Source organism: Ranitomeya imitator, chromosome 7, assembly GCF_032444005.1.
Source record: "Ranitomeya imitator isolate aRanImi1 chromosome 7, aRanImi1.pri, whole genome shotgun sequence".
NCBI lineage: Eukaryota > Metazoa > Chordata > Amphibia > Anura > Dendrobatidae > Ranitomeya > Ranitomeya imitator.
Genome location: NC_091288.1, coordinates 201,974,633 through 202,000,086, shown reverse-complemented (window position 1 = coordinate 202,000,086; position 25,454 = coordinate 201,974,633). Strand labels below are relative to the sequence as shown.

Genomic DNA, 25,454 nt, shown 5'->3' with positions numbered 1-25,454 from the left:
CCGGGTAGATAAATCTGCTGCGGGAGCTCGTTCCTCCTATTCCCGGCTCTTGTCACCATCACAGGGATCTTTACTCCAGTGTCTATCGCACAGGAAGCTGATTGTACGATGTGGGGACCAGCTGGAGCTGCTGAGAACCCAGAAGGGTAACACAGGCGACGGCCTCCGCTGACTGCCACCTCCCTGACCTGTGATATCACTCTACCCCGTATGTGCAGAGTATTGGGGGGACACGTGTTCCACATCAGTAGATGATCCATATCGGGGGCTGATTGCAATCACCTGCCTGATATCGTGTCTTACCCAGTGTGAAGCTGTGACCGCTGCGGCCTGTAATGGAGGGAAGAGCTCTGATGAGGCGACAGCTGCACAGCGCGACTCCCCAACCAAACACATGAACATCTCGGGAGAAAACGGAAATATTCATGCATGTATGTGACCCCCACTGTTGTGCAAAAGGGGAATATTGGGAGAAAAGCGGAGACACAAAATCCAGCGTCTACACAGAGAACACAGCTGTATATAGTATATATAGTGCACAACATCACATCTGCACAGCCCAGATCAGCAGTGTAATAAGTGTCACAGATAATAGAGGAGAGTCTACAGTATATACAACAGTGTGTACAGTATATAAAGCAGAGTACAGTATATACAGCAGTGTCCAGTTTATAGACCAGAGTGTACAGTATATAGAGCAGTGTATAGCATAGTGCCGTGTGTACAGTATATAGAGCAGAGTATGCAGTATATACAGCAGTGTATACAGACTGTGCAACAGATTGTACAGTATATACAGCAATATATACAGTATATATACAGTATATATACAGCAATATATACAGTATATATACAGTATATACAGTATATAGAGCAGTGTGTACAGTATTTAGAGCAGTGTACAGTATATAGAGCAGTGTGAACAGTATATACAGCAGTGTACAGTATTATAGACCAGAGCGTACAGTATATAGAGCAGTGTGTACAGTATATACAGCAGAGTACACAGTATATAGACCAGAGTGTACAGTAGCAGTGTGTACAGTATATACAGGAGAGGGTACAGTATGTAAATCAGTGTACAGTATATAGAGCAGTATACAATATATAGAGCAGTGTGTACAGTATATAGAGCAGTGTACAATATCTAGAGCAGTGTGTACAGTATATAGAGCAAGGTATTCAGAAAAAAAATAGCCCACACTCATGAATTATTCCTCTACACACTATGAAAATTTGAAGTCGATAGCCCCAATCTGTGCTGAGCAGTTACCCCCCAAAGCTGCCCTGCCCATGGAAGCCTATCGCGCGCAGGGTCACTGCTCAGCCTAGTTTGTGCCCATCGACCCCAAATGTTCAGGGTGTGTAGAGGAACAATTCAAGAGTGTCGGGTAATTTGTTCAGAAGTTTGGGGGTGGGGAGGGGCATATGTTTTGGGTCATCTCAAAATGCCCCCTAAATTTTTACAGCACTGGTCCACTAGAGCTACACACCCTGAACATTTGGGGTTGATGATAGCCACAAACTGGGCTGAGCAGAGACTCCCCAAAGTGACCCTGCCCATTGAAGTCTGTGGTGCGCAAGGTCACTGCTAAGCCCGGTTTGGGTCTGTCGACCACAAATTCTCAGGGTGTGTAGAGGAACACTATAAGAGTGTGTGGTAATTTTTTTCAGAATGTTTTGGGTCAACCGGGACATTTTTTGGTGGGGCACAACGTTTGGGTTGCCCTCAAAATGCCCCCCAAATTTTTACACCACTCCTTCTTTGCTACATATCGAAGTATTGGCAATGCTGATGAGTATACTGGACCCCGCGATCACTTGGCTGGATGTGGGAATGTGCAGAGGAAAAATGAGGATAATGAACGGGATTACAGCAGCACCCCACATGCGGATGGTGGTGCCGAGAAAATCTAGTACATCCCCAGACTCCCCAGCAGATAAGCCTCGCTGGCCTCCTGCAGGGCCATGACGGCCGAGCTCTGGAAGTGGCACAGTCATTTGTCAGTAAGTTGCAGTATATGGGGGCACTCTGCACTATACAGATGAATAGCAGCACTATATTGGAGTATACTGCAGCACATGAAGGGTAAACAGAGCTACATTAACACATAGAGCACTATATGAGGGTGCACTGCGGTATATGGCGCTTCACAGCACTATTTAGATGTATTCAGCATTATACGTGTTTTACAGCGCTATATGGAGGGTGCTGAAAAGCGAAATATCAGTTGGAGAACCACCAATCAGCTGCAGTGGGCGGAGCGTCTGACGTTCCCGTTGGTCACATGACTTCATCACCCAATAGCACGGCGGTCTGACAGCAGCGCTCATCTGCATGGCCGGGCTATAAATTCCTCCGCTCTTGGAGGAGCAGGATCATTATTCTGCTCACTTGTGCTGAGACCGGTGTTATCATGCCTGAACCTGCCAAGTCTGCGCCTGCGCCCAAGAAGGGCTCCAAGAAAGCCGTGACCAAGACTCAGAAGAAGGACGGCAAGAAGCGGAGGAAGAGCAGGAAGGAGAGCTACGCCATCTACGTGTACAAGGTGCTGAAGCAGGTCCACCCCGACACCGGCATCTCCTCCAAGGCCATGGGCATCATGAACTCCTTCGTCAACGACATCTTCGAGCGCATCGCAGGGGAAGCCTCCCGCCTGGCTCACTACAACAAGCGCTCCACCATCACCTCCCGGGAGATCCAGACCGCCGTGCGCCTGCTGCTGCCCGGAGAGCTGGCCAAGCACGCCGTGTCCGAGGGCACCAAGGCCGTCACCAAGTACACCAGCGCCAAGTGATCGGCTCCGTGCTCCGCTCCTCACCCCAAAGGCTCTTCTAAGAGCCACCCACACCCTCCCTATAAGAGCCACCTACACCCTCACTATAAGAGCCACCCACACTGCTCCGGTGTCCTCTCCCGTCTCCCCGAGGTGTCTGCTCGCACCGCCCGGGGCTCTGCGTCTGATGACGAGGGAGATAGTGAGAAAACCTCAGGAATAATCTGGGCATTGCTCAGTGAGTTGATGTGTATTCAGGGACTTATTTAACCCCTTGCTGCACAGATCTCGGCATTCTGGGGTCTCGTTCATTACTCTCCTTTCTCCGTTAACAGGAGCCATTTGTGGTGGTCGGTGGAGTTGATCTAGAGCCTAATTGAATTCTTTTTACAGTGTAAATGACGTCATTACATTTAGAAGCGGCGGGAAATTCAAACCCCCCTAACCGTCCTGTGTTCAGCCAATCAGCAGAGGGAGGAGCTAATGTTTCCAATGGTAAAAAGTTTAAAGTTCCCGCTTTTTTCCGTCCTTTGTCTTCATATGACACGTGCTCCCAGGACCGATATCGGGAAATCTGCTTGTGTTGAGCGATCATTGCTCTCTTACATCCCACACAGGAGTCTGCAGATTTCCAGGTTAGCGGTGCAGTATTCGCTCCTGTTTCCACTCATAGATATAGAGACTGATTCGTGTTCTCCACATGCTGTGATGTGCCCGTGTGCCTGACCTGGAGACGATCAGATCGTCCCTTTCCCGTCACAATCAGTACTGTGCAGACGATATACTGGTCAGGGACGTATCCTACAAGAGACATTTCAGGGAAGACCAATTCTGCCCTTCCCAGCAGATCCCTCTGTGATGGGAAATGTACGATCATGTGTAGAAGATTGCGGAGTGTCCCTGCTCAGAACATTACCACTATCTGGGTATTGAGAACTACAATTCTATTGAGAACTACAATACCCAGATAGATTAGCGAAATTAGGATTATTTAGTCTAGAAAAAGACGACTGAGGGGCGATCTAATAACCATGTATAAGTATATAAGGGGACAATAGAAATATCTCGCTGAGGATCTGTTTATACCAAGGTTTATACCAAGGCCACGGGCACAAGGGGGCATTCTTTGCGTCTGGAGGAGAGAAGGTTTTTCCACCAACATAGAAGAGGATTCTTTACTGTTAGGGCGGTGAGAATCTGGAATTGCTTGCCTGAGGAGGTGGTGATGGCGAACTCAGTCGAGGGGTTCAAGAGAGGCCTGGATGTCTTCCTGGAGCAGAACAATATTGTATCATACAATACAGAAGCGGCGACTTCCCCCACCCGGGACCCGGCAGCGTCACATCAGGCTCCGGGCAGAACATAGGAGACTTGTCTCAGTCAGGCTGTGATAGGATCAGCGCGGACACCACAGGGAATCTGCACAGGGTAATAAGCGGGTGAGTGAGGAGCCGCCTCCTGTGCAGATGGAGCGGAGGAGAAGCACTGACAGGGATTAACCCCTCACCCACCAGACTGTCAGTGCAATTTATGGCTGATAGTAGACACAAATTCAACAAGTGCAAACTACAAATCAACAGAATATTTCTGCACTTCCTTCTGCTCCAAGACAAATATCTGTTTTCACCCCTTATCTATTCGGTCCAAAGCGAACGTTTTCTATTGGGTGAGAAACTAATTTGAGCAAGGAGCAATAATAAGCTCCGCCCTCGGCAGCTCATTGGCGGTTCCTCAAGACTCTTCCCCATTGGCCAGCTTCAGAGTCATCCAATGACAGGAGAGGAGGGCGGAGCAGCAGACTATATAAGGCCACACAGCACAGTCTCTTCTCCACACGATTTTCTGTCTTTAGTTGTTATCTGACGTTATCGCTATCATGTCTGGACGCGGCAAACAAGGAGGAAAGGTCCGAGCTAAGGCCAAGACCCGCTCATCCCGGGCAGGACTGCAGTTCCCAGTCGGCCGTGTGCACAGGCTTCTCCGCAAGGGCAACTACGCTGAGAGAGTCGGCGCCGGCGCTCCGGTCTATCTGGCCGCTGTGCTGGAGTATCTGACCGCTGAGATCCTGGAATTGGCCGGCAATGCTGCCCGGGACAACAAGAAGACCCGCATCATCCCCCGTCACCTGCAGCTGGCGGTGCGCAATGACGAGGAGCTGAACAGGCTGCTGGGTGGTGTGACCATTGCCCAGGGGGGCGTCCTGCCCAACATCCAGGCCGTGCTGCTGCCCAAGAAGACCGAGAGCAGCAAGGCGAGCAAGAGCAAGTGAGCGCTGCCGCCAATCTCTACAAAACCAAAGGCTCTTCTAAGAGCCACCCACACCGTCACCACAAGAGCCGGCGCCGCCTATCTCGGGGTCCTCACATGAGGCTGATGGTACATACACCATTGCCGCCATTGTTGGTGCACATATCCACAGAATAATAGGAGATGAATGGGTCAATCCCACATGAAGTCTCAGACCCCTCAGGTGGGAGTGTCGTCTGCCAAGCTCGCAGGAAATGTCCCCTCATTAGTGTCTGATACTCCGCGCTGAGGTCTACATGTAGTTAGCAGGTCCCGCAGTAAGGGGACCGGGCGGGTGATTCTCCTCCACATCAGTGACGGCGCCTTCTCTCGGAGGACGATCCCGTGTGCGGCGGCTCTGGAGGACAGGACTCCGCGCTGTTCCGGGTGTGACCGGATTGTGATCTCCGCTATCGGCAGTGACCGGTAATAATCCTCCAGAGATTATGAGCGGGAAACTCAAATCCCCCAAAGGATCATGTGATAAGACAATGAGCGGGCAGCCTTGGGAAAGCTCAGCCTTGAAAATAGGACGTTAAATGGAGGAGAGACATCTACGTACATCAGGTACACAGACGTGTCTCCTCCATTTAACTTCTTATTTTCCGTGTTCCAGCTGATCTCTCATCAGAGTATCCAAAGATGCGGCACCTTCACCCCAGGCCCCGGTAGCGCTGTGTTCCCTATACACCGCAAACAATGTATACACTGTAAATATATATATACGGGGCAGAACCAACACCTGTGTTCCCCCGTACACTGCACTAACTGGATATATATCTACGTGACAGGACCTCGAATCACTCCGCCGCGGCTGCTGGACCTCGAAGCACATCTACCCGGCTGTCGGACATCGAAATACTCTTCGTTGGCTGTCGGATCTTGAAACGCACCTCCACAGCTGTTGGATCTCGAAATGCGCTGCCCTGCTGCCAGACCTCCAAACGCACCTGCTCGGCTGTCGGACTTCTAAACAAACCGTGACTTTGGTAAAGGTGTTTACTGTTTGGCTAAGGATTCCTATATGTGTATATGTCACAAATATTGGAGATGGGGCCGTCCCTAACGTGCCCTTACACTATAGGGCTGCCATCTAGCAGAAGCTCAGGTTCCATCTCCGACGCTCTGGTTACATGTGAAAGAGTCGGGCTTTTTCCGGCCTTATTGACTTGTCTGTGTGACTGTGACCGGCCAGTGGCATTAAAGGCTTGTGAAATCCTTCTCGCTGTGTAGCCCAAACTGCAATGGGGACACTGATCCCTCCGAACAGCATGGAAGAGACTGGCTGGAGCACACGATAAAAGAAACGCAAATGGCAGGCGGGGACGTTGTTGGGGCCGGCAGGAGCGCCCACCAGAATGGGCCACTGGGGTCATAAAGAAAATTGATTTGGATAACATGGAATGTTCCTTGCCGAAAAACAGCGATTATCTTCGCTAGACTCCCCTGTCACTGCTGCAGGACGTCAAAACCACTTTATGGGGGGATGCACGATGCATATTGCTACTGGTGTGGATGTTGAAGGGACTTTTCTTAATCAGATTTCACTGCCAAAAATGGCTTTGTGCTGTAATTGGCAGTGGATCCGACCTGGTATTTCATACAGTGCCCTACTGGGACCCAGGAGCCATCATACAGCTACTCAGTAACTGACCTGCAGCATTTAATGGGTTCACTGCCCTAACGCCTAAGAAGTAAGTCCTGGTTGTAAGAGAGTAAATGCCTCTGGCACTATAGAGGGCAATGTAGTAGGGATCATTTTTCTGTTACACTGGTTTTTTAACCCTTTTGCTGCCAGTACAGTTTTCACATTAAGACAAACAATGAAAAAGAAGCAAAAAAAACCCTAATAATTTGTACTTTACAATTAAAGGCCCAGTCATGTGATTTTGCATTACTAAAGCATAACATGATATATAAAAAACTGCATAAAAATGTGTCTCTCTGGTTTGTGATTTGTACATGAGGTAATGGCAAAAATGAACATTTAATCACCAGATGTTGATCTGATGAAATATCTCTTCTAATTTCTCTTGCTTCTTTCACCCTTCCAAATCTCCATTAATGGAAGACTTTCACCATAACATGAACAATTGTTAATCATTACATTACACTGAGGATGGGTCGCTCTGGGGGTATCACATTGTATAGGGTGTAACTGTGGGTGCATCATATTTCCTGTGTGTGTGTTGGGGGGGGGGGGGGGGTAACTTAGGGCATCATACTGTTTTCGGAGTAACTGGGGATATCATACCCTTAAACAGTAACTGTGGGGGCATCCTACTGTGTGGTTATCTTGCTGTGTAGGGGGCATCATACTATGTGGAGGATAACTTTGGGGGCAGCATACTGTGTGCGGGATAAGTGGGGGCATCATACATTGTGGATGGTATGAACCACGATGATCTGGAACGGTGATGAAAATATGTGGGATATCTTTAGTCACAAGGGAAAGAAATTGCATAAAATACAAGCTGGGAAGATAATTGCAGAATATGACCAATGAGCGGGAAACTCAAACGTCCCAACAGTTCTGTGGTCAGCCAATCAGCAGAGGAAGGGAGGGGCAAATGTAGATTCTGGAAGACCCGTCCCGGAAGTGCGTCATCTCTGCAGTTCTCTCTCTGGTCCATTCTTCCTCCATATAAAGGAGCAGTCCGTGCTGTCCAGGAATCAGTTTTTGCTCACTGACTGCAGAAGATGTCTGGTCGCGGCAAAGGAGGAAAAGGTCTCGGGAAGGGCGGCGCCAAGCGGCACAGGAAGGTGCTCCGTGATAACATCCAGGGCATCACCAAGCCTGCCATCCGCCGTCTAGCTCGCAGAGGAGGCGTCAAGCGCATCTCTGGCCTCATCTATGAGGAGACTCGCGGTGTCCTGAAAGTCTTCCTGGAGAACGTGATCCGTGACGCCGTCACCTACACCGAGCACGCCAAGAGGAAGACCGTCACCGCCATGGACGTGGTGTACGCGCTCAAGCGCCAGGGCCGCACTCTCTACGGCTTCGGAGGTTAATTGTGTTCTCTTCTGTCTTCACAACCCAAAGGCTCTTTTCAGAGCCACCCACATCTCAGTGAGAGGCTGCACCTTCCTATTCCTGCGCTCTGGTTCCTGGTGGTTATAAAGTTAATATATCGTTTAGAACCTTTACTGAGCCACTAATGCTGTGGGTTCCCGGTCGAAGGAATGAAACCGCATTATCCAGATTCTGGGATGTGCCCGCAGTGTGTGATCTGGGACTAGGGTCTTTTCCAATATTTTGACCTAGAAAGACTAACCTGGTTTTCCCAAGCAGATCCCTCTACAGCTCTAATAACGGAGCAACTCCCGGCGTTTTCTAAATCTGTTAAGATGTTGTCCTAAGATCCTGCTTTTATTGGGCGCTGATTAGTATCGGGCGCAGCGTCTCTGCAGGGCACAATATCCCCCGTGCGGCTGCCTGTAGTATCGGTCACAGCCTGGGACGTGTCTTCTATACTCTCCCCTCTTATTTTCCTCCCCGTCTTTCCATACTAGAGCCGGCACCGCAAACTTCGGGTGATGCGGTTTCTTCTTATTGATCTCAAACCTCACAGATTTATGGGGGATATATCCGCACACTGCCTCCCGGAGGCCCCTCTATGCACACAGTACAAACCCCGGAGTGATGCGGTTACTACAGTCCTGCCGTGAGATGAATGTGTTGATTCTGCTACTTGATGTTATACTGAACAGGGGGCAGCGAATATTCACAGGGAATGTGGCTGTCTGAGGCAGCTGGATAGACGGACGCCCTGTGTACCGGGTACGGAGACTCCTATGTGATGACCACGTCCTGGACACTAATGTTTCGGATGGAAGGCGCCTCTGAAGACTATTATAACCTCCCCAGAATATTAATGGCAACCGATAAGCAAACCGATCCCCGTGTTTGGGGGCAGACAGCTGGGAGGACAGGACCCGGTATTATCGGCGATCGCCGCTCCAGCAGAGGGGCCGGTAATAATCCGACGGACAAAGAACAGATATTGAGCGGGAAATTCAAAACCATCAACGGATCTGTAATCAGCCAATGAGCGAGAGACATCCGCAGGCGCCGACCAATCCCAGATACAGGAATATCCGCCTCCATTTAACTCCTTAGTCGCCGTGTGTGTGCTGACCCCCACTACACACTCGCTTTACAGAACCGGCGACTTCCCCCACCCGAGACCCGGTAGCGTCACATCAGGCTTTCTCTCTCTCTTTCTTTCTCGCTCTCTCTCACGGAGAGCTGATCAATCCTTCATGTCAGCACCTCTCCAGAATGAGGCTGATGTACTAGATTTTCTCGGCACCACCATCCGCATGTGGGGTGCTGCTGTAATCCCGTTCATTATCCTCATTTTTCCTCTGCACATTCCCACATCCAGCCAAGTGATCGCGGGGTCCAGTATACTCATCAGCATTGCCAATACTTCGATATGTAGCAAAGGAGGTGTGGTGTAAAACTTTGGGGGGCTTTTGAGGGCAACCCAAACGTTGTGCCCCACCAAAAAATGCCCCGGTTGACCCAAAACATTCTGAAAAAAATTACCACACACTCTTAAAGTGTTCCTCTACACACCCTGAGAATTTGTGGTCGACAGACCCAAATCGGGCTGAGCAGTGACCTTGCGCACCATAGACTTCAATGGGCAGGGTCACTTTGGGGAGTCTCTGCTCAGCCCTGTTTGTGGCTATCAACCACACATTTTCAGGGTGTGTAGCGTACCCATAGCTCTAGTGGACCAGTGCTGCAAAAATGTGGGGGGCATTTTGAGATCACCCCAAAAATATGCCCCCCTTCCCGACCCCCAAACTTCTGAACAAATTACCCGACACTCTTGAATTGTTCCTCTACACACCCTGAAAATGTGGGGTCGGTAGGCACAAACCAGGCTGGGCAGTGACCCTGCGCGCGATAGGCTTCAATGGGCAGGGCAGCTTTGGGGGGTAACTGCTCAGCCCAGATTGGGGCTATCGACGTCAAATTTTCATAGTGTGTAGAGGAACAATTCATTAGTTGGGCTATTTTTTTTTTCAGAATTTTTAGGTTAATGGGAGGGGGGCATTTTTTTTTTTTTTTTTTTTTTTTGGGGGTGGGGGGGCATTAGTTTTGGGGTGCCCTCAAAGTGCCACCCTCAATTTTTTACACTATTGGTTCGCTAGGGGTACTCTACACACCCTGAAAATTTGGGGTTGATAGCCCAAAACCGGGTTGAGCTGTGACCCCCCAAATTGACCTTGCCCACAAGTAATGCCCCTCAAAAAAATGCCCCCCCCCCCGGGCCGTTAACCCCCCCCCCCCCCCCCCGAATTCTGAAATAAGTACCCCACACTCTTGAATTGTTCCTCTACACTTTGGGAGGTCACCGCTCATGTACAGCACCATGGAATCAATGGTGCTATATAAAAAAATAATAATAGTATACTGTATACACTGCTCTATATACACCGCACTATACTGCACACTGCTCTATATACTGAACGCTTTGCTCTATATAATGCACACAATGATCTATATACTGTACACACTGCTGTACATACTCTACACTCTCCTCTACATACTGTACACACTGCTGTATATACTGTGTACAGTGCTCTATATACTGTACACACTGCTCTATGTACTGTACCCTCTCCTGTATATACTGTACACACAGCTCTTTATACTGTGCACTCTGCTCTATATACTGTACTCTGCTGTATATACTGTATACTCTGCTCTATATACTGCACACACCGCACTACTGTACACTGCTCTATATACTGTACACTCTGGTCTATTTACTGTACATTGCTGTAAATACTGTACACTGCTGTATATACTGTACACTGCTCTATATACTGTGTACTCTGCTGCATATACTGCACACACTGCTCTGTATACTGTACACTCTGGTCTATATACTGTGTACTCTGCTGTATATACTGTACACTCTGGTCTACATACAGTGTACTCTGCTGTATATACTGCACACACCGCTCTATATACTGTACACACCGCACTATACTATACACTGCTCTATATACTGTACACTGCTGTATATACTATACACTGCTCTATATACTGTACACTCTGCTGTATATACTGTACCCTCTCCTCTATTATCAGTGGCACTTATTACACTGCTGATCTGGGCTGTGCAGATGTGATGCTGTGCACTATATATACTATATACAGCTGTGTTCTCTGTGTAGACGCTGGATTTTGTGTCTCCGCTCTTCTCCCAATATTCCCCTTTTGCATAATAGTGGGGGTCATATACATCCGTTAATATTTCAGTTTTCTCCCCTGAGATGTTCATGTGTTTGGTTGGGGAGTCGCACTGTGCAGCTGTCGCCTCATCAGAGCTCTTTCCCACCACTAAGACAAGATATCAGGCAGGTGATTGCACTCAGCCACCGATGTGGATCATCTACTGATGTGGAACACGTGTCCCCCCAATCCTCTGCACATACGGGGTACAGTGACACCACAGGTCAGGGAGGTGGCAGTCAGCGGAGGCCGTCGCCTGTGTTACCCTTCTGGGTTCTCAGCAGCTCCAGCTCGTCCCCACATCGTACAATCAGCTCCCTGTACGATAGACATTGGAGTAAAGATCCCTGTGATGGTGACAAGAGCCGGGAATAGGAGGAACGAGCTCCCGCAGCAGATTTATCTCCCCGGTACACAGTGAGGTGCAGATCGGGAGGACGGCGGCGATGATCCCGGGATTTGTTCTCCGCTCTTTCCCGGCATCTCTGCTAGTGACGGCTACAAATGGCCGGTGGAGATGTTGGAGAAGGAGAGGCGATGGAGGAAGCGCGCTCTGCTGTCCGGTGTTAGCCGGTAAAGGGCTTTTATCCCGGGCAGGGAAGCACAAGGAGAGAGCGGTGCTTCACCCGGACTCAGCTGGGAGGAGGCGGGGTTTATGTCCAGTGTCAGCCAATAGAAGCTCAGAACGGTGCAGCTCAGCAGCCAATCAGTGCGCAGTAAGCCTGTACATATAACAGGCGCCTCCAGCTCCGGCCTCAGTGTTTTCCTTCCTATCAGGAAATATTTTCATTTTGTTTTTCCGCAGCACATGATGGCAGAGACCGCGCCAGCCGCCGCTCCCCCTCCCGCAGAACCGGCCGCCAAATCCAAGAAGCAGCCGAAGAAATCTGCTGCCAAGAAGAGCAATAAACCCTCCGGCCCCAGCGTCTCCGAGCTGATCGTGAAAGCCGTGTCCGCCTCCAAGGAGCGCAGCGGGGTGTCTCTGGCCGCCCTGAAGAAGGCTCTGTCTGCCGGAGGATACGATGTAGAGAAGAACAACAGCCGCCTGAAGCTGGCCGTCAGGTCTCTGGTCACCAAGGGCGCCCTCCTCCAGGTGAAGGGCAGCGGCGCCTCCGGGTCCTTCAAGCTGAACAAGAAGCAGGAGACGAAGGACAAAGTGGCCAAGAAGAAGCCAGCAGCTGCGGCCAAACCTAAGAAACCCGCTGCTGCCAAGAAAGCCGCCAAATCTCCGAAGAAGCCCAAGAAGGCTCCGACCGCGGCCAAGAAGAGCCCGAAAAAGGCCAAGAAGCCCGCAGCTGCCAAGAAAGCGGCCAAGAGCCCCAAAAAGCCGAAAGCCGCTCCCAAGCCCAAGAAGGTGACGAAGAGTCCGGCTAAGAAGGCGGCCAAACCCGCCAAGAGTCCGGCTAAGAAGGCTGCGAAAGCCAAGAAGCCCGCGGCTAAGAAATAAGCTGCAGCCCCTGTTCTGATACCACAAAGGCTCTTATAAGAGCCACCACCTCCTCCCCGCAGAGCTGTATGATCAGTGCCAACACCTCCTCCCAGCAGAGCTGTATGATCAGTGCCATCACCCACTCCCCGCAGAGCTGTATGATCAGTGCCACCACCTCCTCCCCGCAGAGCTGTATGATCAGTGCCACTACCTCCTCCCCACAGGGCTGTATGATCAGTGCCACCACCTCCTCCCCGCAGAGCTGTATTATCAGTGCCACTACCTCCTCCCCGCAGAGCTGTATGATCAGAGCAACCACCTTCTCCCCACAGAGCTGTATGATCAGAGCCACCACCTCCTCCCCAGCAGAGCTGTATGATCAGAGCCATCACATTCTCCCCGCAGAGCTGTATGATCAGAGCCACTACCTCCTCCCCGCAGAGCTGTATGATCAGTGCCACTACCTCCTCCCCGCAGAGCTGTATGATCAGAGCAACCACCTCCTCCCCAGCAGAGCTGTATGATCAGTGCCACCACCTCTCCCCACAGAGCTGTATGATCAGAGCCACCACCTCCTCCCCGCAGAGCTGTATGATCAGTGCCACCACCTCCTCCCCGCAGAGCTGTATGATCAGTGCCATCACCTCCTCCTCGCAGAGCTGTATGATCAGAGCAACCACCTTCTCCCCACAGAGCTGTATGATCAGTGCCACTACCTCCTCCCCGCAGAGCTGTATTATCAGTGCCACTACCTCCTCCCCGCAGAGCTGTATGATCAGAGCAACCACCTTCTCCCCACAGAGCTGTATGATCAGAGCCACCACCTCCTCCCCACAGAGCTGTATGATCAGTGCCACCGCCTCCTCCCCGCAGAGCTGTATGATTAGTTCTCGGACTTCTAATGTTTGTAATATAACTGATGCTGGGCGCAGTCTCAGGATGGGGGGTTTGTGTGATCTGTCGATATTGCGGGAGCTGCACTGTACAGCGCTATACACGGGGACATTTGAACGCAAATACATCAGCTGCTCCAGCAAGCGGCAAATGAGTGATCTGAGGACAGACGCATCACGGAAGAGGCGGGGACTTCAGGGGCGGGATTAGTGGGCGGGAATAATAACAATGACTGGTCAAACAAATCAACCCTTATTGGCCACTTTATTTCATGAAAGAGCCAGTGGAGCGCAGGGGGCGTGTTTCCCAGAGACCAATGAGGACGCGCCCCGGAGCATAAATACCCTGCTCCCGCCGCTCCTCTTATCACATCTGTGCCCGACACGTCTATACGGAGCCATGGCAAGAACAAAGCAGACCGCTCGTAAATCCACCGGAGGGAAAGCTCCCCGCAAGCAGCTGGCCACTAAAGCCGCCAGGAAGAGCGCTCCCGCCACTGGTGGAGTGAAGAAGCCGCATCGTTACCGGCCGGGAACAGTCGCTCTCCGTGAGATCCGCCGCTATCAGAAATCCACCGAGCTGCTGATCCGTAAGCTTCCCTTCCAGCGCCTGGTGAGGGAGATCGCCCAGGACTTCAAGACCGATCTGCGTTTCCAGAGTTCGGCCGTCATGGCCCTGCAGGAGGCCAGCGAGGCTTATCTGGTGGGGTTGTTCGAGGACACCAACCTGTGCGCCATCCACGCCAAGAGGGTCACCATCATGCCCAAAGACATCCAGCTGGCCCGCCGGATCCGTGGGGAGAGAGCTTAGATCTGCCCCGGCTGCGACCACAACACAAAGGCTCTTTTCAGAGCCACCAAAGTCTCTCCCAAATGAGCCGATTCCTGAGCAGTCCCTTTTCTGCGCGTATTCTCCGTGTACGAAGCGCAGGCACGGTCGATCAGTTAAATGGACGGAGGCTGCTGCTTCCGATATTGCAGGTGATCAGCGATATTGGTTATCGCTCTGCACATTCTCTATTCTCGCCCAGTCCAAAAGTGTCCGACATCTATAACAAAACCGACGTGTTATAAGGACCGCGTAAAGTGTGTACAGTGCACAACCGGGTTTGCGGTGGTGGATGTGCGGTTCCTATACAGTGCAGACGTAAATGGGGTGGATCTGCAGGAACGCGGTCACTATTGAGTTAATGGAGTAAAAGTAATCGGTGATTGGTCGGTTCCTGAGAACGGTTCTTTATGCTGATGTTTTGTGGTCATTTACCGATCCGCTGGTGGATTTGAAATTCCCGCTCATTTGCTGCTCGCGCTCCTGAGGATCATAACCGATCACAATCTGCTGTCTCACGCGCTGGGTCCTAGTGCCGCCTCCTCAGTCTTGCGGCTTTAGGTTGTTCTCTTTTGTTCGGATCGGAGATCTCTGCGCTTAGTTTCTGTTAATAACCTCATTTGTCCCTCAGATCGGTGATGACGCCTTTATGTGATCTATTCTGCCTGACACTGGTCTGAGCAGATCCCTCCCCCGTGTGCTGCGATGGTCGCATTTGTGGTGGGTGGGTCGTTAAGCAATTCTCGTATATTTGACTTTTCCCATCTTCTCCAGGGCTGGAGCCGCAGGGTGACTGGTTACATGCAGCTCCCTGCTCTGAGGGACCGGTAATGGCCGCCAGTCCGGCACCACGTGTAATGATGAGTGACTGCCGGGGATCACGAGTTTTCTGTAGATTATTGTCCCTAGAATATATTTTTTATTCTACTAGCTAACATTTGGCAGAAGCTGGAAACTAGCAACATAAATAACAATGAAAAAAAATCGAAATAACCAACAGATCTAGCAGCGGCGCCGAGATGAGAAGAATAGAGAAGCGGGGAAATAAGAGCACAATAAGCGGGAAATTCAAAATTAGCAACTGTTCTGTGCTCAACCAATCAGAGACTAAAGGGAGGGGCTAACTGCAAATTCAGTACCAGAAATCTCGCCCCGGAAACGCGTCATCTGTACAGTTCTCGCTCCGGTCCGCTCACTCTCTATATAAAGGAAGGACTCTGCGCTGATCAGTCATCGTGTTTGGCTGACTACGTGGAAGATGTCTGGTCGCGGCAAAGGAGGAAAAGGTCTCGGGAAGGGCGGCGCCAAGCGGCACAGGAAGGTGCTCCGTGATAACATCCAGGGCATCACCAAGCCTGCCATCCGCCGTCTAGCTCGCAGAGGAGGCGTCAAGCGCATCTCTGGCCTCATCTATGAGGAGACTCGCGGTGTCCTGAAAGTCTTCCTGGAGAACGTGATCCGTGACGCCGTCACCTACACCGAGCACGCCAAGAGGAAGACCGTCACCGCCATGGACGTGGTGTACGCGCTCAAGCGCCAGGGCCGCACTCTCTACGGCTTCGGAGGTTAATTGTGTTCTCTTCTGTCCTCACAACCCAAAGGCTCTTTTCAGAGCCACCCACATCTCAGTGAGAGGCTGCACCTTCCTATTCCTGCGCTCTTGTTCCTGGTGGTTTTAAAGTTAATATATCGTTTAGAACCTTTACTGAGCCACTAATGCTTTGGGTTCCCGGTCGAAGGAATGAAGCCGCATTATCCAGATTCTGGGATGTGCCCGCAGTGTGTGATCTGGGACCAGAGTCTTTTCCAATATTTTGACCTAGAAAGACAAACCTGGTTTTCCCAAGCCCGCCGGATCCGTGGGGAGAGAGCTTAGATCTGCCCCGGCACCGACCACAACACAAAGGCTCTTTTCAGAGCCACTAAATCCTCCCTCAAGACGAGCTCATTCCTCACATATAATTATGCCCGGAGGGATCACTTGTGCTCGGTAACATCTGGTCTCTGGGTCACTCGCGGCTCAGTCTGCAGTGTGTGGGGGAGTAAATACATATATGCGGAAATGTAATAATCTCATCCCCTCTTCCCTGTGCGCCCTGATCAGGACCAATACTAGAATAATCCGCAAAGATATTGATGTGTGATGGGACTGGATGCGGCAAGAATGCTCATATGTGACCATACAGGGCGCCCATCTACTCTGCGATATTTCCTGTTATTCTTCTCACTGCAGGAGTTTACAGTTCTATAGTAGGTTTCCCTAGATAACATTAATCAGCATTTTAGACTCCCCACCCCAATTTTAAGATTGTTTCTAATCTGCATGACCTCGTTTCTGTATATTCCCTGCACTGAATATTGCTGGTCTGATGGAGTCACTATAGTCGCAAAGTTCTGCACCTTCTATTATAGAAAGCGGATACTTCTCCCTTGATCCTGGAAATATATAAACTCCTGTATGGGACACAAGTGACCATTGATCGCTCCACACAAACACTTTTCGGACATCTGATCGTCCTGAAACTACAGAAAGACAAAAAACGGAAAATTCATCAGCCACTCAGCGGGAACTCCACGTTCCTAAACGGTTAACGTTAGCCCCTCCCCTTCCTCTGCAGATTGGCTGCACACAGGGCGGGTAGGAATTTTGAATTTCCCGCTTGTTGTAGTTTCCGCAGCTTCTTGTGATGTGATATAAAGTCCACCAACAGCAATCTCCTGTAATCACCTTCCAAATCACCGTGGAGTCATTTAATAAATAAATGTTTTCTTTGGAGAAACAAAGTGAGAATCATAAACTTCAATTAATACGAGACCACAAAGTATCGGACGATCCATGGAGCAAGAGCTGGAATAAAAAGCCACTGAACTCAGAGCGATTTGTAGTTTTTTTTGTTTTTTAAAGTATAATCAATACACACAAACAGTTTTATATCAGACATAAATAAAAGAGGGACGGTAAATATAAATTTTAATAGGGTAAGAAAAAGGATCAAATATGATAAAAGTGTAGGAAAAGACAACAGTCCAAGCAGGTCAGAGTTACAGGAGAAATGTAATATGGTAACTAAAATTGAATAGCCTAAATAAGGGAAAAGAAAAACATGTTAGTAAAATACAAGATATGAGGTTACTCAGGAGCATTTAGCGTCTTCTTTTGCCTCCAAAAGCAGATAAGTGTTTAACAATTAATTTCCTAGCGGCTTACAGATAGGAGATGGTTGTACACAGCTGTTCTTAATTGTCAGCTTCTTCAGACTACTGCTGCTTCTCTGCAAGTCAGTGCACACCTCAGTCTGCCTCATTGTTGCATTGTTACTATTAGTCCTGACATATGTCTCCTGCTGGATATCACTATTCCAATGATTCAGCTATTACAATGAAGAGATGATCCTCTAAAATCTGTGCAGCCCATCATTCTACAGCTCCAGCAACTGAGGAATGACAGGTTTTGGAATTCTTTCTCTGTGTTCTTTCTCCATTGCTTATGGTTTTATCCATCTAAGCTGTTGTCATTATCTTCTACGGGAAGATAATAAATGTTCTGTGAATGTAAATCTTCATATGAAGAAACAGGTTATATCTAAGTTTTATGATCTCTGTCATTTGCAATACAAGTGTTATTAAAATAAAGTAAACCGTCAATTCGTATAACAAGAAAATCACAGTGGGGGCAAGTTATTCTCATTGTTATAATGCTGCTCCCCATTGAGGACAGTACTCGGCGGCCTCGCTGCCTGCGGCTCATTAATGTCACCTGAATGCGTCTGGTAAGTGATAATGAGCTTCCCCCAATAATTAGATGCAGCGCTACAGATCATCCCCTTACACCCCATGGCAGGTGATGTCCCCGTCTCCTGAGCCCGGAACTTCCTGCCCCCCTCTGTGTACCGGAGCTCGCAGCGAGGAGAGTCCCGGCTGCTGCGTGTTCTGCCTGTCCTTTCTCCGCTGTCAGGGTGTCACTGGCACATTCCTTGTTAGGGGGGATTCCTCCTTCAGCTGCAGGCTGCTCTGAGTGCGGGTGACACCGGTCACTAGTCCCCAGCCCGCTCTGCTGTTCTGCAGCGTGAGGAGAGGGAACTCCCGGTACCGGTCTCTGGCTATGAGTGTCCTCTGCTGGGCATAGATGGGTCCTCAGGGAGCGTCTGCTGCTCTCGGGAATCATTACTGGACATTGCATACAAGGACCATTATCTCCATATAACTAGAACAGACAATGAAGGGGAGAAGGTGGTGGCACTGATCATACAGCTCTGTGGGGAGAAGGTGGTGGCACTGATCATATAGCTCTGCTGGGGAGGAAGTGGTTGCTCTGATCATACAGCTCTGCGGGGAGGAGGTAGTGGCACTGATCATACAGCTCTGCGGGGAGGAGGAGGTGGTGGCACTGATCATACAGCTCTGCGGGGAGGAGGAGGTGGTGGCACTGATCATACAGCTCTGCAGGGAGGAGGAGGTGGTGGCACTGATCATACAGCTCTGCGGGGAGGAGGTGGTGGCACTGATCATACAGCTCTGCGGGGAGGAGGCGGTGGCACTGATCATACAGTTCCGTGGGGAGGAGGTGGTGGCACTGATCATACAGCTCTGCGAGGAGGTGGTGGCACTGATCATACAGCTCTGCGGGGAGTGGGTGATGGCACTGATCATACAGCTCTGTGGGGAGAAGGTGGTTGCTCTGATCATACAGCTCTGCGGGGAGGAGGTGGTGGCACTGATCATACAGCTCTGCGAGGAGGAGGTGGTGGCACTGATCATACAGCTCTGTTGGGAGAAGGTGGTGGCACTGATCATACAGCTCTGCGGGGAGGAGGTGGTGGCTCATTGAATGAGATTAAATGGCTGCGGAAGTGCAGAGCTCCTATCTGACTAACATTAAGTCTCCCGAGTCCTGACATATACTGGTGTTTGCCCCCATCTTATTGTGCTGCCCCCTGTTTGCATTATGGAGCTGGAACCGCTGATGCTGTTCATTGTTACGGTACTATTTGGTAAATGATACAAGGGTGTATGGGGTATGTACATACACATATATACATGCACATACTGACACCTCTGCACAATCGATAACCCGCTGAGCTGCTTTTATAAGACATGAAATCTATAACTCCCCGCAGCCTCCGCCAATATTGGTTACATGAGCGGATTACACAGAATAGAATCTGATCACTTCGGCATAAGGGCTGGCAGGTAGTGAAGCTCCGCTCTCCCCTTGTGCTTCCCTGCCCGGGATAAAAACCCTTTACCGGCTAACACCGGACAGCAGAGCGCGATTCCTCCGTCGCTTCTCCTTCTCCATCATCTCCACCGACCGTTTGTAGCCGTCACTAGTGGAAACGCCTAGAAATTGCGGAGATTATCGCCGCCGTCCTCCCGATCTGCACATCACTGTGTGTCCGGGTAGATAAATCTGCTGCGGGAGCTCGTTCCTCCTATTCCCGGCTCTTGTCACCATCACAGGGATCTTTACTCCAGTGTCTATCGCACAGGAAGCTGATTGTACGATGTGGGGACCAGCTGGAGCTGCTGAGAACCCAGAAGGGTAACACAGGCGACGGCCTCCGCTGACTGCCACCTCCCTGACCTGTGATATCACTCTACCCCGTATGTGCAGAGTATTGGGGGGACACGTGTTCCACATCAGTAGATGATCCATATCGGGGGCTGATTGCAATCACCTGCCTGATATCGTGTCTTACCCAGTGTGAAGCTGTGACCGCTGCGGCCTGTAATGGAGGGAAGAGCTCTGATGAGGCGACAGCTGCACAGCGCGACTCCCCAACCAAACACATGAACATCTCGGGAGAAAACTGAAATATTCATGCATGTATGTGACCCCCACTGTTGTGCAAAAGGGGAATATTGGGAGAAAAGCGGAGACACAAAATCCAGCGTCTACACAGAGAACACAGCTGTATATAGTATATATAGTGCACAACATCACATCTGCACAGCCCAGATCAGCAGTGTAATAAGTGTCACAGATAATAGAGGAGAGTCTACAGTATATACAACAGTGTGTACAGTATATAAAGCAGAGTACAGTATATACAGCAGTGTCCAGTTTATAGACCAGAGTGTACAGTATATAGAGCAGTGTATAGCATAGTGCCGTGTGTACAGTATATAGAGCAGAGTATGCAGTATATACAGCAGTGTATACAGACTGTGCAACAGATTGTACAGTATATACAGCAATATATACAGTATATATACAGTATATATACAGCAATATATACAGTATATATACAGTATATACAGTATATAGAGCAGTGTGTACAGTATTTAGAGCAGTGTACAGTATATAGAGCAGTGTGAACAGTATATACAGCAGTGTACAGTATTATAGACCAGAGCGTACAGTATATAGAGCAGTGTGTACAGTATATACAGCAGAGTACACAGTATATAGACCAGAGTGTACAGTAGCAGTGTGTACAGTATATACAGGAGAGGGTACAGTATGTAAATCAGTGTACAGTATATAGAGCAGTATACAATATATAGAGCAGTGTGTACAGTATATAGAGCAGTGTACAATATCTAGAGCAGTGTGTACAGTATATAGAGCAAGGTATTCAGAAAAAAAATAGCCCACACTCATGAATTATTCCTCTACACACTATGAAAATTTGAAGTCGATAGCCCCAATCTGTGCTGACTGCTGAGCAGTTACCCCCCAAAGCTGCCCTGCCCATGGAAGCCTATCGCGCGCAGGGTCACTGCTCAGCCTAGTTTGTGCCCATCGACCCCAAATGTTCAGGGTGTGTAGAGGAACAATTCAAGAGTGTCGGGTAATTTGTTCAGAAGTTTGGGGGTGGGGAGGGGCATATGTTTTGGGTCATCTCAAAATGCCCCCTAAATTTTTACAGCACTGGTCCACTAGAGCTACACACCCTGAACATTTGGGGTTGATGATAGCCACAAACTGGGCTGAGCAGAGACTCCCCAAAGTGACCCTGCCCATTGAAGTCTGTGTTGCGCAAGGTCACTGCTAAGCCCGGTTTGGGTCTGTCGACCACAAATTCTCAGGGTGTGTAGAGGAACACTATAAGAGTGTGTGGTAATTTTTTTCAGAATGTTTTGGGTCAACCGGGACATTTTTTGGTGGGGCACAACGTTTGGGTTGCCCTCAAAATGCCCCCCAAATTTTTACACCACTCCTTCTTTGCTACATATCGAAGTATTGGCAATGCTGATGAGTATACTGGACCCCGCGATCACTTGGCTGGATGTGGGAATGTGCAGAGGAAAAATGAGGATAATGAACGGGATTACAGCAGCACCCCACATGCGGATGGTGGTGCCGAGAAAATCTAGTACATCCCCAGACTCCCCAGCAGATAAGCCTCGCTGGCCTCCTGCAGGGCCATGACGGCCGAGCTCTGGAAGTGGCACAGTCATTTGTCAGTAAGTTGCAGTATATGGGGGCACTCTGCACTATACAGATGAATAGCAGCACTATATTGGAGTATACTGCAGCACATGAAGGGTAAACAGAGCTACATTAACACATAGAGCACTATATGAGGGTGCACTGCGGTATATGGCGCTTCACAGCACTATTTAGATGTATTCAGCATTATACGTGTTTTACAGCGCTATATGGAGGGTGCTGAAAAGCGAAATATCAGTTGGAGAACCACCAATCAGCTGCAGTGGGCGGAGCGTCTGACGTTCCCGTTGGTCACATGACATCATCACCCAATAGCACGGCGGTCTGACAGCAGCGCTCATCTGCATGGCCGGGCTATAAATTCCTCCGCTCTTGGAGGAGCAGGATCATTATTCTGCTCACTTGTGCTGAGACCGGTGTTATCATGCCTGAACCCGCCAAGTCTGCGCCTGCGCCCAAGAAGGGCTCCAAGAAAGCCGTGACCAAGACTCAGAAGAAGGACGGCAAGAAGCGGAGGAAGAGCAGGAAGGAGAGCTACGCCATCTACGTGTACAAGGTGCTGAAGCAGGTCCACCCCGACACCGGCATCTCCTCCAAGGCCATGGGCATCATGAACTCCTTCGTCAACGACATCTTCGAGCGCATCGCAGGGGAAGCCTCCCGCCTGGCTCACTACAACAAGCGCTCCACCATCACCTCCCGGGAGATCCAGACCGCCGTGCGCCTGCTGCTGCCCGGAGAGCTGGCCAAGCACGCCGTGTCCGAGGGCACCAAGGCCGTCACCAAGTACACCAGCGCCAAGTGATCGGCTCCGTGCTCCGCTCCTCACCCCAAAGGCTCTTCTAAGAGCCACCCACACCCTCCCTATAAGAGCCACCCACACCCTCCCTATAAGAGCCACCTACACCCTCACTATAAGAGCCACCCACACTGCTCCGGTGTCCTCTCCCGTCTCCCCGAGGTGTCTGCTCGCACCGCCCGGGGCTCTGCGTCTGATGACGAGGGAGATGGTGAGAAAACCTCAGGAATAATCTGGGCATTGCTCAGTGAGTTGATGTGTATTCAGGGACTTATTTAACCCCTTGCTGCACAGATCTCGGCATTCTGGGGTCTCGTTCATTACTCTCCTTTCTCCGTTAACAGGAGCCATTTGTGGTGGTCGGTGGAGTTGATCTAGAGCCTAATTGAATTCTTTTTACAGTGTAAATGACGTCATTACATTTAGAAGCGGCGGGAAATTCAAACCCCCCTAACCGTCCTGTGTTCAGCCAATCAGCAGAGGGAGGAGCTAATGTTTCCAATGGTAAAAAGTTTAAAGTTCCCGCTTTTTTCCGTCCTTTGTCTTCATATGACACGTGCTCCCAGGACCGATATCGGGAAATCTGCTTGTGTTGAGCGATCATTGCTCTCTTACATCCCACACAGGAGTCTGCAGATTTCCAGGTTAGCGGTGCAGTATTCGCTCCTGTTTCCACTCATAGATATAGAGACTGATTCGTGTTCTCCACATGCTGTGATGTGCCCGTGTGCCTGACCTGGAGACGATCAGATCGTCCCTTTCCCGTCACAATCAGTACTGTGCAGACGATATACTGGTCAGGGACATATCCTACAAGAGACATTTCAGGGAAGACCAATTCTGCCCTTCCCAGCAGATCCCTCTGTGATGGGAAATGTACGATCATGTGTAGAAGATTGCGGAGTGTCCCTGCTCAGAACATTACCACTATCTGGGTATTGAGAACTACAATACCCAGATAGATTAGCGAAATTAGGATTATTTAGTCTAGAAAAAGACGACTGAGGGGCGATCTAATAACCATGTATAAGTATATAAGGGGACAATAGAAATATCTCGCTGAGGATCTGTTTATACCAAGGTTTATACCAAGGCCACGGGCACAAGGGGGCATTCTTTGCGTCTGGAGGAGAGAAGGTTTTTCCACCAACATAGAAGAGGATTCTTTACTGTTAGGGCGGTGAGAATCTGGAATTGCTTGCCTGAGGAGGTGGTGATGGCGAACTCAGTCGAGGGGTTCAAGAGAGGCCTGGATGTCTTCCTGGAGCAGAACAATATTGTATCATACAATACAGAAGCGGCGACTTCCCCCACCCGGGACCCGGCAGCGTCACATCAGGCTCCGGGCAGAACATAGGAGACTTGTCTCAGTCAGGCTGTGATAGGATCAGCGCGGACACCACAGGGAATCTACACAGGGTAATAAGCGGGTGAGTGAGGAGCCGCCTCCTGTGCAGATGGAGCGGAGGAGAAGCACTGACAGGGATTAACCCCTCACCCACCAGACTGTCAGTGCAATTTATGGCTGATAGTAGACACAAATTCAACAAGTGCAAACTACAAATCAACAGAATATTTCTGCACTTCCTTCTGCTCCAAGACAAATATCTGTTTTCACCCCTTATCTATTCGGTCCAAAGCGAACGTTTTCTATTGGGTGAGAAACTAATTTGAGCAAGGAGCAATAATAGGCTCCGCCCTCGGCAGCTCATTGGCGGTTCCTCAAGACTCTTCCCCATTGGCCAGCTTCAGAGTCATCCAATGACAGGAGAGGAGGGCGGAGCAGCAGACTATATAAGGCCACACAGCACAGTCTCTTCTCCACACGATTTTCGGTCTTTATTTGTTATCTGACGTTATCGCTATCATGTCTGGACGCGGCAAACAAGGAGGAAAGGTCCGAGCTAAGGCCAAGACCCGCTCATCCCGGGCAGGACTGCAGTTCCCAGTCGGCCGTGTGCACAGGCTTCTCCGCAAGGGCAACTACGCTGAGAGAGTCGGCGCCGGCGCTCCGGTCTATCTGGCCGCTGTGCTGGAGTATCTGACCGCTGAGATCCTGGAATTGGCCGGCAATGCTGCCCGGGACAACAAGAAGACCCGCATCATCCCCCGTCACCTGCAGCTGGCGGTGCGCAATGACGAGGAGCTGAACAGGCTGCTGGGTGGGGTGACCATTGCCCAGGGGGGCGTCCTGCCCAACATCCAGGCCGTGCTGCTGCCCAAGAAGACCGAGAGCAGCAAGGCGAGCAAGAGCAAGTGAGCGCTGCCGCCAATGTCTACAAAACCAAAGGCTCTTCTAAGAGCCACCCACACCGTCACCACAAGAGCCGGCGCCGCCTATCTCGGGGTCCTCACATGAGGCTGATGGTACATACACCATTGCCGCCATTGTTGGTGCACATATCCACAGAATAATAGGAGATGAATGGGTCAATCCCACATGAAGTCTCAGACCCCTCAGGTGGGAGTGTCGTCTGCCAAGCTCGCAGGAAATGTCCCCTCATTAGTGTCTGATACTCCGCGCTGAGGTCTACATGTAGTTAGCAGGTCCCGGAGTATCGGGACCGGGCGGGTGATTCTCCTCCACATCAGTGACGGCGCCTTCTCTCGGAGGACGATCCCGTGTGCGGCGGCTCTGGAGGACAGGACTCCGCGCTGTTCCGGGTGTGACCGGATTGTGATCTCCGCTATCGGCAGTGACCGGTAATAATCCTCCAGAGATTATGAGCGGGAAACTCAAATCCCCCAAAGGATCATGTGATAAGACAATGAGCGGGCAGCCTTGGGAA

The 25,454-nt window shown here is 50.3% G+C and overlaps 6 protein-coding genes across 6 annotated transcripts; all 6 read left to right on the top strand.

The window, feature by feature from the left end:
* The first annotated feature begins 2,388 nt into the window (after nucleotides 1-2,388).
* Nucleotides 2,389-2,798, top strand: LOC138646025 (histone H2B 1.1). The gene has a single exon (XM_069735501.1). It carries the CDS (start codon nucleotides 2,418-2,420, stop codon nucleotides 2,796-2,798), a length of 381 nt encoding a protein of 126 aa, XP_069591602.1. The 5' UTR covers nucleotides 2,389-2,417.
* Nucleotides 2,799-4,653: 1,855 nt separating this feature from the next.
* Nucleotides 4,654-5,046, top strand: LOC138646171 (histone H2A type 1). Its single transcript, XM_069735635.1, has one exon. It carries the CDS (start codon nucleotides 4,654-4,656, stop codon nucleotides 5,044-5,046), a length of 393 nt encoding a protein of 130 aa, XP_069591736.1.
* A 7,047-nt stretch (nucleotides 5,047-12,093) lies between these two features.
* LOC138646024 (histone H1C-like) lies at nucleotides 12,094-12,785 on the top strand. The gene has a single exon (XM_069735499.1). The coding sequence runs from the start codon at nucleotides 12,128-12,130 to the stop codon at nucleotides 12,764-12,766; it is 639 nt and encodes a 212-aa protein (XP_069591600.1). The 5' UTR covers nucleotides 12,094-12,127; the 3' UTR covers nucleotides 12,767-12,785.
* Nucleotides 12,786-14,013: 1,228 nt separating this feature from the next.
* On the top strand, nucleotides 14,014-14,452 carry LOC138646023 (histone H3). Its single transcript, XM_069735498.1, has one exon. The coding sequence runs from the start codon at nucleotides 14,042-14,044 to the stop codon at nucleotides 14,450-14,452; it is 411 nt and encodes a 136-aa protein (XP_069591599.1). The 5' UTR covers nucleotides 14,014-14,041.
* Nucleotides 14,453-22,290: 7,838 nt separating this feature from the next.
* Nucleotides 22,291-22,671, top strand: LOC138646022 (histone H2B 1.1). Its single transcript, XM_069735497.1, has one exon. It carries the CDS (start codon nucleotides 22,291-22,293, stop codon nucleotides 22,669-22,671), a length of 381 nt encoding a protein of 126 aa, XP_069591598.1.
* Nucleotides 22,672-24,532: 1,861 nt separating this feature from the next.
* On the top strand, nucleotides 24,533-24,925 carry LOC138646170 (histone H2A type 1). The gene has a single exon (XM_069735634.1). It carries the CDS (start codon nucleotides 24,533-24,535, stop codon nucleotides 24,923-24,925), a length of 393 nt encoding a protein of 130 aa, XP_069591735.1.
* Nucleotides 24,926-25,454: the final 529 nt, after the last annotated feature.

What these genes read in the sequence shown, in the direction of transcription:
- LOC138646025 (XM_069735501.1), top strand. Translation starts at nt 2,418, where the DNA reads ATGCCTGAACCTGCCAAGTCTGCGCCTGCGCCCAAGAAGGGCTCCAAG.
- LOC138646171 (XM_069735635.1), top strand. Translation starts at nt 4,654, where the DNA reads ATGTCTGGACGCGGCAAACAAGGAGGAAAGGTCCGAGCTAAGGCCAAG.
- LOC138646024 (XM_069735499.1), top strand. Translation starts at nt 12,128, where the DNA reads ATGATGGCAGAGACCGCGCCAGCCGCCGCTCCCCCTCCCGCAGAACCG.
- LOC138646023 (XM_069735498.1), top strand. Translation starts at nt 14,042, where the DNA reads ATGGCAAGAACAAAGCAGACCGCTCGTAAATCCACCGGAGGGAAAGCT.
- LOC138646022 (XM_069735497.1), top strand. Translation starts at nt 22,291, where the DNA reads ATGCCTGAACCCGCCAAGTCTGCGCCTGCGCCCAAGAAGGGCTCCAAG.
- LOC138646170 (XM_069735634.1), top strand. Translation starts at nt 24,533, where the DNA reads ATGTCTGGACGCGGCAAACAAGGAGGAAAGGTCCGAGCTAAGGCCAAG.